This window comes from Budorcas taxicolor, chromosome 1, assembly GCF_023091745.1.
Source record: "Budorcas taxicolor isolate Tak-1 chromosome 1, Takin1.1, whole genome shotgun sequence".
Lineage (NCBI taxonomy): Eukaryota > Metazoa > Chordata > Mammalia > Artiodactyla > Bovidae > Budorcas > Budorcas taxicolor.
Genome location: NC_068910.1, coordinates 133783949 through 133799639, shown reverse-complemented (window position 1 = coordinate 133799639; position 15691 = coordinate 133783949). Strand labels below are relative to the sequence as shown.

General features: G+C 45.6%; 1 protein-coding gene across 1 annotated transcript in view; it reads left to right on the top strand.

The window, feature by feature from the left end:
* Nucleotides 1–15691, top strand: part of ITGB5 (integrin subunit beta 5) — a 111894-nt gene that overhangs the window by 48966 nt on the left and 47237 nt on the right. Inside the window, exons 6-7 of the mRNA XM_052653972.1 lie at nucleotides 13912–14073; nucleotides 15563–15658. Coding sequence (XP_052509932.1) covers nucleotides 13912–14073; nucleotides 15563–15658 — 258 coding nt within the window. The remainder of the gene's footprint in view (nucleotides 1–13911; nucleotides 14074–15562; nucleotides 15659–15691) is intronic.

Genomic DNA, 15691 nt, shown 5'->3' with positions numbered 1-15691 from the left:
CAAGGGAGAATTGTCTAACAAAGACCTCTGTTTGGCATGGAACAGGCTGCCAGATGTGACAGTGGGTCTGTATGGGGACCCCAGGCCCGTATGGGGACCCCAGGCCCATATGGTTTGGGTGCCAGACAAAAGGTCCCTGTACGGGGCAGAGCATGGTTGAGCCAACCTCTGAGGGTCCTTCCAGCTCCAGGTGGTAGGTATTTCCTCTGAAGTGGCTTTTCTGCCCAGTAACCCAGCAGTGCTTCTGTTCTGTAGTGACCTCTTCTAGCCTGTTTCCTTTGGGCCTCACTGCACCCTTTTAAGCTGCATTTGTATTCAGTCACTGTGACTATGAACTCTGCCTGCACACTCGTTTTGTGTGCCAAGCACAGCTAGCCTGAAGCTAATGCCCGGAAAAGCTTTCCGCTCCCGATGGCTTCCCCATGGAGCCACCTTGCCCAGTGGGCAAAAGTCCAGGTGACGTGGGCAGCTGATCAAGGGGACCCAGGGACAGTCTGGAAGTGGACAGGGAGGATGGAAGCCTGTTCTTGGTCCTTTGAGTGACCTTCCTCCTTTGTCAGACCTCGTAGCCCCTTGCTTATGACTCGTTCCAACCCCAGAAACCAAAGCCTCACAGGCCAGAGCTTCATATCATCAGATAGAGAAACTACACCCTTCCTCCCTAGCCCTTATTTCTTCCCCAGTCCAACCCTGGAGTCAGATGTTGGAGGGGAACAAGCCTGCAAGTTGGTCTTCACTCTTGGGAGGATCCAGTTTCTATTTATTTTCTCAAAGGCTGTGAGACCGAGTGTTCCGTCTCCACTCTGCTTCCCCTTTGTATGAACTGCTGCTCCCTCTTCACCATTTCAAGGTCCCAGGTCCCCCCGTTCCAGGCCTGGCTGCCCAGGGCTTCCAGTAGCCATCCCGCTGCCGCCCACCCTCCCTCCCCGCTCCTGCAGCTTATACTGGGGGATCCAGTACAATGGGGATTTTTCTGCAATCCCCATTAGTTTTCTCAGATCCCAGTGTATAACAGGTGATTGGGGGCAACATTTTTCAATTAAATTAGCCCCTTAATGCTTCCCATATTTATATGATTAAAAGAAGATGTTTGTTGGATTCCAAAGCATATTAAATAGTTGGTGGAATAGGGAGTGATGTGATTGAAGACTTCTAGACATTGTGAGGGAGGTTTCTTGTTGCACAGCCCTGATCTTGTTCACGTGTCCACTTACGGCTCTTTCCTCACTGAGCACAAAGTGTGTGCCAGGCGCAATGCTCTTTGTTGTTTTGGGCCCCATAGCCCTTTGTCTCTTCTCTAAGCTCTAGATTGCTGCTGCTTTTTAAGGACAGAGCAGAGTGTTGGTAATTTCTCCACTGAGCTTCCAACTGGTGAAGTCATCTCCAGCCCCAGCACAGAGTAGACTGTTCAGTACCCAGAAAACCAGAGGGTTTGCCTCCTGCGACCTGGACAGAGATTCTGGGCTTGGTGACAGGTACCCCCAACTCATGACTCCTGTCACGTGTGTCTGGAGTCTGTGGATTGCTGCTTTTCACATAGCATGGTCTCCTGTGCACATGTGTGACTCACGTGGAACAGCTGGAGTTAACGTGAGTCACAGAATACTTCCCCCTCGGGTGGCATGACGCACGCTGGTGGCCGGGAGAGGGGTGGGCCTGGGACCTGGGCTTCTCACACAGCATGGGCTTAGGAAAAAGAGGGTGACATGCTGCACTGCCCAGAGGCTCTGGCTCAACACAGGTCATGGGAATGGATTATAAGACAGAATGGACAGTTCGGGACTGGACAGGTGCTGTTGGGGGACCAGGAAGGTAGGATGAAAGAGACACCTCTAAGTTTTCTAGATAAGACATTTGATGGTCCCTTTGTCAGAAATGGGGAAGAAGGTGCCTCAACTTTGGAGAAGTTGAGTTTTAGGTGATGGCAGACACATCTGGCATGTGATGTAGACCCGGGACTGAAACTCCAGAAGGAGGTTGGTGGCGGGCGGGGGTGGGGGAGGGACGTAATTGTGTGCTGTTCAAGCAGATGTACAGAACTTGGGTTAATCTCCTCAGAGGACAGTGTTACCTTTGACCTCATCCAGTGCCTGGAGAGGAAGTGGAATCTGCAAGCAGCCGGAGGGGAATGGGGCACTGGACAGTGTAATGTCCAAGACACCAAGGGCAGGAGAGCTCGAGGGAGGCCCTGGTTGGCAGCAGAGAGGTGAGAGAACAAGATGAGAGGATCGCTGTGGGGTTGGCGACGGGACCTCAGCATGGGGTTCTCCACCTTGGCTGCACTGGAGTCTCATCTGGGAGGTGGAGCCTGGTGGCTGGCCTACAGGTCGCAGGAGAGCCACTGGGCGTTAGCATCATTAGCGTACCTTCAAGTGCAGCCAGAGCAGAGAACCACTGAGGGGAGCAGCTAGAAGCATCTGTGAAAGAGGGAGTGGGGGCATGTGAGGAGACTGGGTTATACAGAATTGGGGAGAGGAAGTGGAGGCAACCTGTCTGCTCGTCTTTGAGACAGGGGATGAAAGATGCTGGGTCAAAAGCAGGGTATTTATTTTAAGTGGGTCATGAGCATATTTTTAGGCACAAGGAAGGAAGCAAAGGAAATTGACTAATGGAACAGTGCCCAGAGAGGGTGGAATTTGGGAGCTGCATTTCCTAGGGGAGGGAGAGCACTCGTACCTTTTAGGGCAGTCAGACCAGAAAAGAAACCAGGAGGATGCCCCGTTTATTTATGATGGAGCGACATCCTTGAGCTGTGGAAGCAGACTCTGAGTGCCTGGAGTAGATGAGTCCTATTCCATCTTCCCTGGATGCTCCTCCTGAGTGCATGGGAACTGGGAGTTGGGAGGCTAGAACAGACCTTGTGCAGCTTTGATGCAGACTTGACCGAAGAGAAGGCACGTGAACTGCAGTCTTGGCCAGACACTGGGTTTCTGACTTCTGAGTCCAGTGCATTTCTGTCCCGCCCACCCCTGACATTTTCATCTGAGGGCAGACCTCTATCATGTTGGAGGAGATTGGCTTTTAAAAATCTTGTTTTTACCCAGAGGCTTGGAGAAAAGTTTAGCTAAACAAATAAATCTTTTTTTTTCCCCTCTTAAAATAGTTTTGTATAAAAAACAGAATATGTTCAATCTAAAAATTTAGAAAATGCAGAGAGCCAAAAGGAGATAAACATCACATCCCTACAATCCAAAACCAAGATTGTGCATTTCTGGATTTCAGTCACAGATTTTCAGCCTCATGGAAATACCAAGGACAGTCACTGTCAGTTCTTCTCTATTTACAGCATGCGGGTACTGAACTGATTGCTCCTTGTGTGTGGATTTTGTTTTAATCCTCTCAGCCCTATTCTATCAATACTATTATTACCTCCATCTTATAGCTGAGAAGCTGGGACTGGGAAAGATAAAGTAACTTGCCCAAGGTCACAAAGACAAGCTGAGGGAAGGTGTGGGCATGAACCAAGATTTGCCGCTCATCCATTCATTGGAGCCCACGCACCCAGCTGCTTCTGCGGACACTGCCACCAGACCAAGGAATACTCATAACTCGTGTTCCCAGCGCGGTACTGACATCGAGTCTGATCATCTAAACTTCTGTATTTGAATGAATTTCTGAGCAAACTAAGCCTTCTTTTTCAAAAAAGAAAAATATTGTGGTGTGATGGATGTATGGGCTTTGCAGGTGGCTCATCTACCAGTGCAGAAGACACATGAGATGTGAGTTTGATCTCTGGGTCGGGAAGATCCCCTGGAGGAGGAAATGGCAACCCACTCCCGTGTTCTTGCTTGAAAGATCCCATGGACAGAGGAGCCTGGCAGGCTACAGTCCACGGGCTCAAAAGAGTTGGACACAACTGAACTTGCACACTTAAGTTTATTATATATCCATCGAGTGTCTGCTCAGTCATGTCTGACTCTTTGCAACCTCGTGGACTGTAGTCTGCCAGGCTTCTCTGTCCGTGGGATTTTTCCAGGTAAGAATAATGGAGTGGGTTGCCGTTTTCTCCGCCAGGGGATCTTCCTGACCCAGGGATTGAACTCATGTCTCCTGTGTCTTCTGCATTGGCAGGCGGATTCTTTACCACCGAGCCACCTGGGAAGCCCCTAGTATAATAAATTACATGCATTGAAAGTGTACAGTTTGACAAATTTTGGCCTTTATACGTACCCATGAGATATATATGCACTGCAGTCCCGGTGATGAACACATATCCTCCCCGTGGGTACTTTTGCTCTTTTGTCATTTCTCCCTCCTGCATCTCCTGCCCTCTTTCCCCAGGCCCTCACTACTTTGCTTTCTATCACTACATTTGAGTTTGCATTTGTTAAAATTTTATGAATCCAGGATATACTCTTTCTTATTTTTTTTTGTCCTGGTTTATTTCAGAACCATTGTTTTGAGATTCATCTATGCTGTTGAGTGTCTCCATTCCCTCCTTTTGTTACAGAGTAGTATTCCACTGTATAGATACACCACAGTTTGTCCATCCACCACTGATGGATATCTGGGTTGTTTTTGATATTTGGTAGTTTTTGCCTATTATAAATGGAGCAGCTATAATGTAGATGTGCTCAAGTCTTTGTGTGGACCTATAGCCACGCTGGTGTGATCACTCACCTAGAGCAAGACATCCTGGAATGCAAAGTCAAGTGGGCCTTAGGAAGCATCACTACGAACAAAGCTAGTGGAGGTGATGGAATTCCAGTAGAGCTGTTTCAAATCCTAAAAGATGATGCTGTGAAAGTACTGCACTCAATAGGCCAGCAAATTTGGAAAACTCACCAGTGGCCACAGGACTGGAAAAGGTCAGTTTTCATTCCAATCCCAAAGAAAGGCAATGCCAAAGAATGCTTAAACTACCGCACAATTGCACTCATCTCACACCCTAGCAAAGTAATGCTCAAAATTCTCCAAGCCAGTCTTCAACAGTCCGTGAACTGTGAACTTGCAGATGTTCAAACTGGATTTAGAAAAGGCAGAGGAACCAGAGATCAAATTGCCAACATCCTCTGGATCATCAAAAAAGCAAGAGAGTTCCAGGAAAACAGCTATTTCTGCTTTATTGACTATGCCAAAGCCTTTGACTGTGTGGATCACCACAAACTGTGGAAAATTCTGAAAGAGATGGGAATACCAGACCACCTGACCTGCCTCCTGAGCAATCTGTATGCAGATCAAGAAACAAAAGTTAGAACTGGACATGGAACAACAAACTGGCTCCAAATAGGGAAAGGAGTATGTCAAGGTTGTATATTGTCACCCTGCTTATTTAACTTATATGCAGAGTACATCATGAGAAACGCTGGGCTGGATGAAGCATAAGCTGAAATCAAGATTTCTGGGAGAAATATTAATAATCTCAGATACACAGATGACACCACCTTTATGGCAGAAAGTGAAGAAGAACTAAAGAGCCTCTTGATGAAAGTGAAAAAGTTGGCTTAAAACTCAACGTTTGGAAAACTAAGATCATGGCATCTCATCCCATCACTTCATGGCAAATAGGTGGGGAAACAATGGAAACAGTGACAGACTTTATTTTGGGGGGCTCCAAAACCACTGCAGATGGTGACTGCAGCCATAAAATTAAATGACGCTTGCTCCTTGGAAGGAAAGTTATGAGCAACCTAGACAGCATATTGAAAAGCAGAGACATTATTTGCCAACAAAGTTCTGTCTAGTCAAAGCTATGGTTCTTCCAGTGGTCATGTAAGGGTGTGAGAGTTAGACTGTGAAGAAAGCTGAGCACCAAAGAATTGATGCTTTTGAACCGTGGTGTTGCAGAAGACTCTCGAGAGTCCCTTGGACTGCAAGGAGATCCAACCAGTCCATCCTAAAGGAGATCAGTCCTGAATATTCATTGAAAGGACTGATGCTGAAGCTGAAACTCCAATACTTTGGCCACCTGATGCGAAGAGCTGGCTCATTTGAAAAGACCCTGGTGCTGGGAAAGATTGAGGGCAGGAGGAGAAGGGGATGACAGAGGATGAGTTGGTTGGATGGCATCACCGACTTGATGGACATGAATTTGAGTGAACTCCAGGAGTTGATGATCGACAGGGAGGCCTGGCCTGCTGCAGTCCATGGGGTTGCAAACAGTCGGACACAACTGAGCAACTGAACTGACACTTTTATTTCTCATGGGTCAATCCTTTGGACTGAAGTGGCTGGGTCATATGGAAGATGTTTAACTTTTTAAGAAACTATCAAACTGTTTTCCAGAGTGCATGTATCACTTTACATCCCTGTCAGCAGTGTATGCTGGTTACATTTTCTTCCTCAGCATTTGATATGGCCATGCTTTTTAATATTTAGCCATTAGGTATGTGGCAGGATATCAGTGGTTTTAACTAATAGAAGGCTTTTAAACTTCCTGGTTTGCAATTTTTCACTGTCCCTGTGGCAACTGTGGAGCCTCAAACATTAAGCAGTAAAAGGAGAATAGATGTAAAAGTTATTACTAGTCTGAGAGTAATAACCATAGATCCTTTTTTAAGTCCATCATATGTACTAAATACTTGTTAACCTAGCATCCACCCTGCAAAATAGGATTATTTTCATTTTACAGATGAAGAAACAGGCTTAGAGAGACGACGTGACTGACTTAGTGTCTCAAAAAGCAGAGACTTGTACTCAGCCTTGCCTGTGCCAACACTTTCATACACTGGCCCCCATGCCACACTCCATTTTGTATTATAGTTATTTCCTTAAAAAAAAAAAAAATCCGCTTTCCCAATACTGCTCTCTGTCCTAAATGTGGATACAAAGCTTAAGTCTTCAAAATAGTCCAGGCAGACAGTGGGAAAATTATTTCTCTTGTAGATTCTCTTTGGAGTCAGCGCTTGTATAATCTCCCAGCCCCAAAGCCTGGGTGAATGAATAAGCATGTCATTCTCCACAGCCCGACCTCTTGGCCAATTTTGTTAATATCACTTACACAGTAAGAGTCCACTTCAGAGAAGACAGAATTAATATTATGATGCTACACTATTCTTCATTTGTGGAACTATTTCTGTTTCAGATGCAATTTTCCAATTCAACGAACATTTATCTTGGACCCAGCAGTCATTAATTGAGAGCCTGCCATGCGCTTTGAATTACTGCAGTTATCACACACCCTCCCCTCGCCCTGTGTGACTGGACAGTTCAGTTGTGTGTCTAGAGGCAGATCATCTGAGTGTGACTTCTGGGGTCCTTCCTGGTTCAGTGACCTTGGGTTGGTTTCTTAATGTCTGTGAACACCAGTGTCCTCATCTGCAAGATGAAAATGTTACCTCCTTCATAAAGGTTGCAGTGAGGATGGAATGGAACAGTGGAGGTGATCAATAAGCTTTTAAGTATTGTTATTCCTTCTTACTAACATGAAAAAATGTAGAGGGTTAAATAATGTGGTCAGATCTACAAAGGTAATTGCTGATGGCAAAAAACTCCCATGCCCACCTTCAAGCTCCCAAGTTTCACATTATTCTGACTGCTTGTTGTCACTCTCCTGTAGGTTTCTACATGCCGCTTGAGAAGCTGGTGTGGAAGGAAGGGAGGCAAATGACAGAGCCAACATTCAAGTCTTTTAAAGTAGCACTTGGATATTAAAGATAGTTTGAGGGGAAAATGAGAAGATTACTGCCTCTAATCTCAACCCCAGTGATATTGTGGTGTATTTTGTTTCAATCTCTTCTCTTTTTAATAGAAAGTGATGCTTCTTTCTTACGTCGTTTTTTCAGTTCAGTTCAGTTGTCCGACTCTTTGCAACCCCATGACCGCAGCACACCAGGCCTCCCTGTCCATCACCAACTCCCGGAGTTCACTCAGACTCACGTCCATCGAGTCGGTGATGCCATCCAGCCATCTCATCCTCTGTTGTCCCTTTCTCCTCCTGCCCCCAGTCTTTTCCCCAGCATAAGGATCTTTTCCAGTGAGTCAGCTCTTTGCATCAGGTGGCCAAAGTATTGGAATTTCAGCTTCAACATCAGTCCTTCCAGTGAACACCCAGGACTGATCTCCTTTAGGATGGACTGGTTGGATCTCCATGCAGTCCAAGGGACTCTCAAGAGTCTTCTCCAACACCACACTTCAAAAGGATCAATTCTTCAGCGCTCAGGTTTCTTTATAGTCCAACTCTCACATCCATACATGACCGCTGGAAAAACCATAGCCTTGACTAGATGGGCCTTTGTTGGCAAAGTAATGTCTCTGCTTTTTAATGTGCTGTCTAGGTTGGTCATAACTTCCAAGGAGTAAGCGTCTTTTAATTTCATTGCTGCGATCACCATCTGCAGTGATTTTGGAGCCCAGAAGAATAAAGTCAGCTACTGTTTCTACTGTTTCCCCGTCTATTTCCCATGAAGTGATGGGACCAGATGCCATGATCTTAGTTTTCTGAATGTTGAGCTTTAAGCCAACTTTTTCACTCTCCTCTTTCACTTTCATCAAGAGGCTCTTTCGTTCTTCTTCACTTTCTGCCATAAGGGTGGTGTCATCTGCATATCTGAGGTTATTGGTTGTTCTCCTGGCAGTCTTGATTCCAGCTTGTGCTTCTTCCAGCCCAGTGTTTCTCATGATGTACTCTGCATATAAGTTAAATAAGCAGAGTGACAATATAGAGCCTTGACGTACTCCTTTCCCTATTTGGAAACAGTCTGTTGTTCCATGTCCAGTTCTAACTTGCTTCCTGACCTGCATACAGGTTTCACAAGAGGCAGGTCAGGTGGTCTGGTATTCCCATCTCTCTCAGAATTTTCCAGTTTATTGTGATCACACAGTCAAAGGCTTTGGCATAGTCAATAAAGCAGAAATAGCTGTTTTTCTGGAACTCTCTTGCTTTTTCAATGATCCAGCAGATGTTGCCAGAGAAGGCAATGGCAACCCACTCCAATACTCTTGCCTGAAAAGTCCCATGGACGGAGGAGCCTGGTAGGCTGCAGTCCATGGGATCGCAAAGAGTTGGACACAGCTAAGCGACTTCACTTTCACTTTTCACTTTCATGCATTGGAGAAGAAAATGGCAACCCACCCCAGTGTTCTTGCCTGGAGAATCCCAGGGACGGGGGAGCCTGGTGGGCTGCCGTTATGGGGTCGCATAGAGTCAGACAAGACCAAAGCGACTTAGCAGCAGCAGCAGCAGATGTTGGCAATTTGATCTCTGGTTCCTTTGTCTTTTCTGAAACCAGCTTGAACATCTGGAAGTTCATGGTTCACGTATTGCTGAAGCCTGGCTTGGAGAATTTTAAGCATCACTTTACTAGCGTGTGAGATGAGTGCAATTGTGCGGTAGTTTGAGCATTCTTTGGCATGGCCTTTCTTTGGGATTGGAATGAAAACTGACCTTTTCCAGTCCTGTGGCCACTGCTGAGTTTTCCAAATTTGCTGGCCTATTGAGTGCAGCACTTTCACAGCATCATCTTTCGGATTTGAAATAGCTCAAGTGGAATTCCATCACCTCCACTAGCTTTGTTTGTAGTGATGCTTCCTAAGGCCTACTTGACTTCACATTCCAGGATGTCTGGCTTTAGGTGAGTGATCACACCATCGTGATTATTGGGGTTGTGAAGATCTTTTGTGTACAGTTCTTCTGTGTATTCTTGCCACCTCTTCTTAATATCTTCTGCTTCTGTTAGGTCCCTACCATTTCTGTTCTTTATCGAGCCCATCTTTGCATGAAATGTTCCCTTGGTATCTCTAATTTTCTTGAAGAGATCTCTAGTCTTTCCCATTCTGTTTTTTTCCTCTATTTCTTTGCATTGATCACTGAAGAAGGCTTTCTTATCTCTTCTTGCTATTCTTTGGAACTCTGCATTCAAATGGGTGTATCTTTCCTTTTTCCTTTGCTTTTCGCTTCCCTTCATTTCACAGCTATTTGTAAGGCCTCCTCAGACAGCCATTTTGCTTTTTAGCATTTCTTTATCTTGGAGATGGTCTTGATTCCTGTCTCCTGTACAATGTCATGAACCTCTGTCCATAGTGTATCAGGCACTCTGTCTATCAGATCTAGTCCCTTAAATCTATTTCTCACTTCTACTGTATAGTCATAAGGGATTTGACTTAGGTCATACCTGAATGGTCTAGTGGTTTTCTCCACTTTCTTCAATTTCAGTCTGAATCTGGCAATAAGGAGTTCATGATCTGAGCCACAGTCAGCTCCCAGTCTTGTTTCTGCTCACTGTATAGAGCTTCTCCATCTTTGGGTGAAAGGAGTCTGATTTTGGTGTCGACTGTCTGGTGATGTCCACATGTAGAGGCCTGTCTTGTGTTGTTGGAAGAGGGTGTTTGCTATGACCAGTGCGTTCTCTTGGCAGAACGCCATTAGCCTTTGTCCTGCTTCATTCTGTACTTCAAGGCCAAATTTAATCACACTCTAATTACAGTACTGTATTCTTTTTCACTGGTTTAAATGTTTACAATTTCATACTTTTTATGAACACAGTGTCTAGTGGCAGTGAGGAGAGATCTCAGTTGCCTTAACTGTTCCCGAGTAGTAGGGTCTCCACCTGGTTCCCGTTTTGTCACTATTAGTAAGAATACTGCTATGTGTGTTTCAGAATACTTCTTGCAGAGTCTCCTGAAGGAGAGTCATTGAGTCAAAAGATGTGTACTTCTTCAAGGGTTTTTTCAAGTCAGGTGTATTGAGGGATAATTTACATAGAGTAAAATTCACCCTTTTATATGTATAAAGTCTTAAATAAGACTTTAAGATATAGATGAAGAAATTAAGAATTAAGATATAGATGAAGAAAAAAAATTGATGAAAAAAGAGATGTAGATGATTTCTTTCACCTGGGGAAGTTTTCTGGTGGTGTCTGTTGTTGACTCCTCTCTTTGCCCTCAGCCTTTGGCCATCACCGATCTGTTTTCTGTCCCTATATATTTGTCTTTCCATGAATGTCTTCTGAATGAAGTTAGGCAGTAAGTTGCCCTTTGATGGTTTTTTTTTAGGCTTTTTCCACTTAAATCTGGAGCTTTGGAGGTTCATCTGAGTTGTGTGTATCTGCAGTTTGTCCTTTTTTATTGCTGAATAGTATTCCATCTAGAGATGTGTGATGGTATGTCTATGTATTCACCACTTGATGGACCTTTGGATTGTTTCTAAATTTTGGTGATCATGAATAGCTGCTATATAAATATTTGCATAGTAGTTTTTATGTGAGCAAAAGTTTTCATTTCTCTTGGATAAATACCAAAGAGTGAGATTGCTGAATTGATGGTCAGCGTGTATTTAACTTTATAGGAATATGCCAAACTGTTTTCCAAAGTTGCCAAAACATTTTGTATTTTCACTAGCAATTTATGAGAGGTCTAGTTGTTCCACATTCTTTCCAGTGCTTGCTATCTTCGGGGCCCTTTTTTTTTGGCATAGCTATCTGGTGGCATCTCATTGTGAATTTAATGTGCACTCCCTTAATGACTAATGATGTTGAGGATCCTTTTGTGTGCTTGTTTCCATCCATATCTCTTCTTCAGTAAAGTGTCTATCCGAGTTTCTATTTTTAAAAATTCAGTTGTTTGTGTTGTTACCAACCTACGAGAGTGCTTTGTACCTTCTGAGTACAAGTCCTTTATCAGATTTTTATTTTTTGCCAAACATTTTCTCCCAATCATGCCTTGTCATTTCATTTTCTCAATGGTAACTTTCAAAGAGAAGATGGTTTTAATTTTGGTGAAGTCCAGTTCATCAGATTTTTGTCCTGTGAATCATTTAAGAAGTCTTGCTTATACCAAGATTACAAACCAAGATTATAAAGCTTTTTCTCCTTTCTTTCCTTTGGATACATTATAGTTTTAGGTCTATGATCCTATTTGAGTTCATTTTTGTACATAGTGAGAGGTATGGGTTAAGCTTCATTTTTTTTTTCAAATAGATGTCTGATTATTCCATTAAATCGACCGTATGTGTGTGGGTCTATTTCTGGTCTCTGCTGTGTTCCACTGGTCCACGTGTCTTTCCTTTTCTCAGTAGCACACTGTCTCAATTACTGTAGCCTTGGCCTGATTGAATGAATTCCACAACTTTGTTGTTGTTTTTTCAAAATTGTTTTGAGTTTTCATTGTTGAGTTCCCATATATGCCAGTTATTGGCCCTCCTAACATATTCTCAGTCTTGCCACCAAGGGGACCCACTCCTCTCCACTTCTAATCCCTTAAATTAGATTTGTCACAACTTAGAATTCCATTGCCATAGGGGACTTTCTAGGTTTCTTCCTTGGGGTTTTGAAAATGTGCCCGGCCTCCTCATTGTGCGTTTACTCGGCTTCCTGGTGGCTTAGACGGTTAAGAGTCTGCCTGCAAGGCAGGAGACCCGGGGTCGATCTCCGAGTTGGGAAGATTCCCTAGAGAAAGGAATGGCAACCAGCTCCATTATTCTTGCCTGACCATTATTCCATGGACAGAGGAGATTCTGTCCTCTGTGCCTGGCCTTCTTATTGAGCCTTTGCTAGTGCCTAGGATACCTCCCCATCCCCAGCTTCTGCCTGCCCCCTCATGTCTTCTTCCAGCTTCCTGGAAGGGTCCTGACCTTTAGCTCAGTTCATGTTTCCTCTACCCTGGGAAGACTTTCTCGCTTCCTCCCCCAGTTTCTGTTGAGAGTGTATTTACCTTCTTTAGCACACTTATCCTGATATGTTGAAGTTGTATTTCTGCTTGACTGCAAGCTTTTTGGGGTCCGAAACAGATGATTTCATAGACCCAGTGCCTTCCACGGAGCCTGTGCGAGGTCAGAGGTCAGTAATTGTTTGTTGGCTGAATGTTGAGCATCTGGGAAACCGATTCCCCAGAGGTGGATTCCTTGCTCACAGCTGGTATCCTGGCTTTCAGTCCTCGCTGGCTTCCTTTCAAACCACCTTTTCTTCCTTGTGTTACTCTTTTTGTGACTTATTTCCATGCTGCTTTTCGAGTGAATAAGAAAATGTCTCAGCTCTTAAAGGCTGTTTTGTCCATCATTTTGGTGATAAGAAAGGATGATACCCTCACCCCCTCATCTGCCATAAGGTGATAACTTTTAACTTGTGAAGTCTATGAATCTGGTCTGTTTCAGTGTCCAGTGTCCGTGTGCAGATAACTCAGCAGAGTTTAAATCCTTCCTGTGTTCATCCTGCTACCCATGTATTTTCTTTCACTACTGGTATGAAAGCACTCCAATCCCAGATTTTATTGCCCTGTATCAGGATCTAGCTGCTCCTAATTGTAATGATTAGGAGTGATTTGTGTAGTGTCAGGGCCACAGAGATTAAAGATTTAAAATAGAGTCCTTCCGTGACAGTATAGCCTGTATTGAGCCATGCTACTGTCTGAAGAGTGGGCATATTCTATACAGTGAAGCAGTTAAAGGGAGAAGAAAGGCTATCTGATTGACCTTAATCACAGGAGTGATTCAATTAATGATTGAAGTAGTTTACATCTACCAGAAAGATGGCAGATTTTATCAAATTCTCCAAAGACAGATCCATCTGTTGGTCATTTGGGTGCTCTGTTCTGAGTGATTTGTGTCTTAATTGGGGAACTGAAGTGGTCACTTACCGGTCATCTTTAGACCATGGCAGCCAGCCGAGTGTGTTGGAGTGTGGGAAAGTTGGGGTAGGCTAAAGGCTGTTCTGTGGAAGGAATACTAGGGGAGACTCAAAGGGGAGGCCTCCAGGAGGGGTGGCTATCGGGTAGAGAGTGGGAGCAGCGAGGGCAGGGTGGCCTGCAGCAAGGGGTTCCAGGCACAGGTGGGCCCCACGACGGAGATTCACCTCTGCCCCTTGGCTTCCCCCGTCAGCTGGCTCTCTGTGATTCTGCAGTGCTTGTAGAGTGATCCCCAGCTGTGCACGCAGAGGATCACCTGTGATCCGCACCACAACGCCTGGGAAGGGCCAGTGCCCCGCCTGATGCCCCAGGGCAGCCAGGAAGCCGTTAAACCCGTCAACTTCTGTCCCTCAGGAGAAGATCGGCTGGCGAAAGGACGCGCTGCACTTGCTGGTGTTCACCACGGACGACGTGCCCCACATCGCGCTGGACGGAAAGCTGGGGGGCCTGGTGCAGCCGCATGACGGCCAGTGTCACCTGAACGAGGCCAACGAGTACACGGCGTCCAACCAGATGGTGAGGGCCGGACCCCGGCACCGCCCCGCAACCCTGCCTCGGTCTGCGGCCTCACCCAGCCTTGGCCACCTTCCTCCGGACCTCTGCTCACTGACTTCCCCATCCTTTCTTGGGACTGAGTTTCTATTCCATCACCTCCAACTGGGCTTCCAGAACTCCTGCTCATCGTTACCTTAGAGCGTTTCTCAAGGATTTCTGTAGCTGGTTCATCTTTCTGCTGTTGTGCACCCCCACGAGGAATGTTTAGTTGAAGGAAGAGGTGGGTGAGACAGGATAGATGTCAAAGGGAAGAGGCGATTTTACATGAGAGAGGGGACTGTGTTCCCGCAGAGGAAAAATAACTGGGACAGAAGTTATGAGGCAAGACCAGCAAAGACAAGACTTCCGGGTTTCTAGAAATGGGTTTCCTGAGGCCCTGAGTTCCACCAGTGTTGGGGGCAGGTGGCAGGTGTCCTGTACTGGATGAGAAGCCCCAAGGACTTGCCACTCCCGGTAGTCTGTCACTGTGGTTGTGCAGTTAAATAGAATTTATGCTGGATTTCAAACATACAATAGGCCAGTAAATGAACTTCTACCTACCTGTCACCCAGACCCAACAATTAAGACTTTTTTTCACACTTGCTGTACAAAGTTTGTTTTTTCTTCCCAAATATCCTCTTCCTTCCCAAATGCACTTTCCAGAGTGCATTTGGTAGAATGGCTGACTAGAGAGAAATTCTTTCTAAATCTTGCTGGACTAACCCATTTTCTCAAGTTTTAAGAGGTGGTCAAGAATGATGGAGTCCAGAGAAAGAACTCCTAACTATACTACCTGATAACTGTAGAACCTCACTGATGAGGACTCCTGGACCCATTATCAGCCCTTAAAATCCTTCAGGACTTTGTTAAGCTGCCTTGCAGCATCCTTCAGGGAGTATTCTCCCTCCCTCCCTCCCCTGTACCCCTTCCCACGCTGCAGCCTGACTTGTCCAAATGTCAGCAGCCTTTTCTGCCCATTCTGAGCCGTGAGAGGACTGAGCAGAACCTGTGCAGGACATTGGCAGGCCCAACATTGGGCATGGGAAAAGGAAAGTAGGGCAAGGAGATCAGGAAGAAAGTCTTAAGGGAGAGAGGACAGATAAACAGGTGCTGATGGTAGGATGTGGTCGCTGCCCTTTTGTGGCTTCCCCACTCTGCACATTCCTGAGGAAGGGGTGGAAACACAGACCAAGTGTGGGAGACCTCCACTCATCACTTCTCCATTCTGGGTTGAGAGGGGCAGGGGGAGTGAGTCTGGTTTGGTGGGTGCCAGAGGGTCCTTTCCTGGAGAATCTTCCCTACATAGTTTCTCAGTAAGGAGCTGCCCAGGGGGCTTGGCTGTTAAGGGGCTGCTAGGGGAAGATGCTTATTATTTGCACGGGTGATGAGTTACTGAGTGCACGTTGGAGCCAGGTGCTAGTGTCTCTACTTGCAAGAAATGTTACAGCCTTGACTTTTGCCTTGGCCCTAGGACTATCCATCCCTTGCCTTGCTCGGAGAGAAATTGGCAGAGAACAACATCAACCTCATCTTTGCAGTGACGAAAAACCACTATATGCTCTATAAGGTACACCTGGAAGGGAGCGAGGGAGGCTGGTGG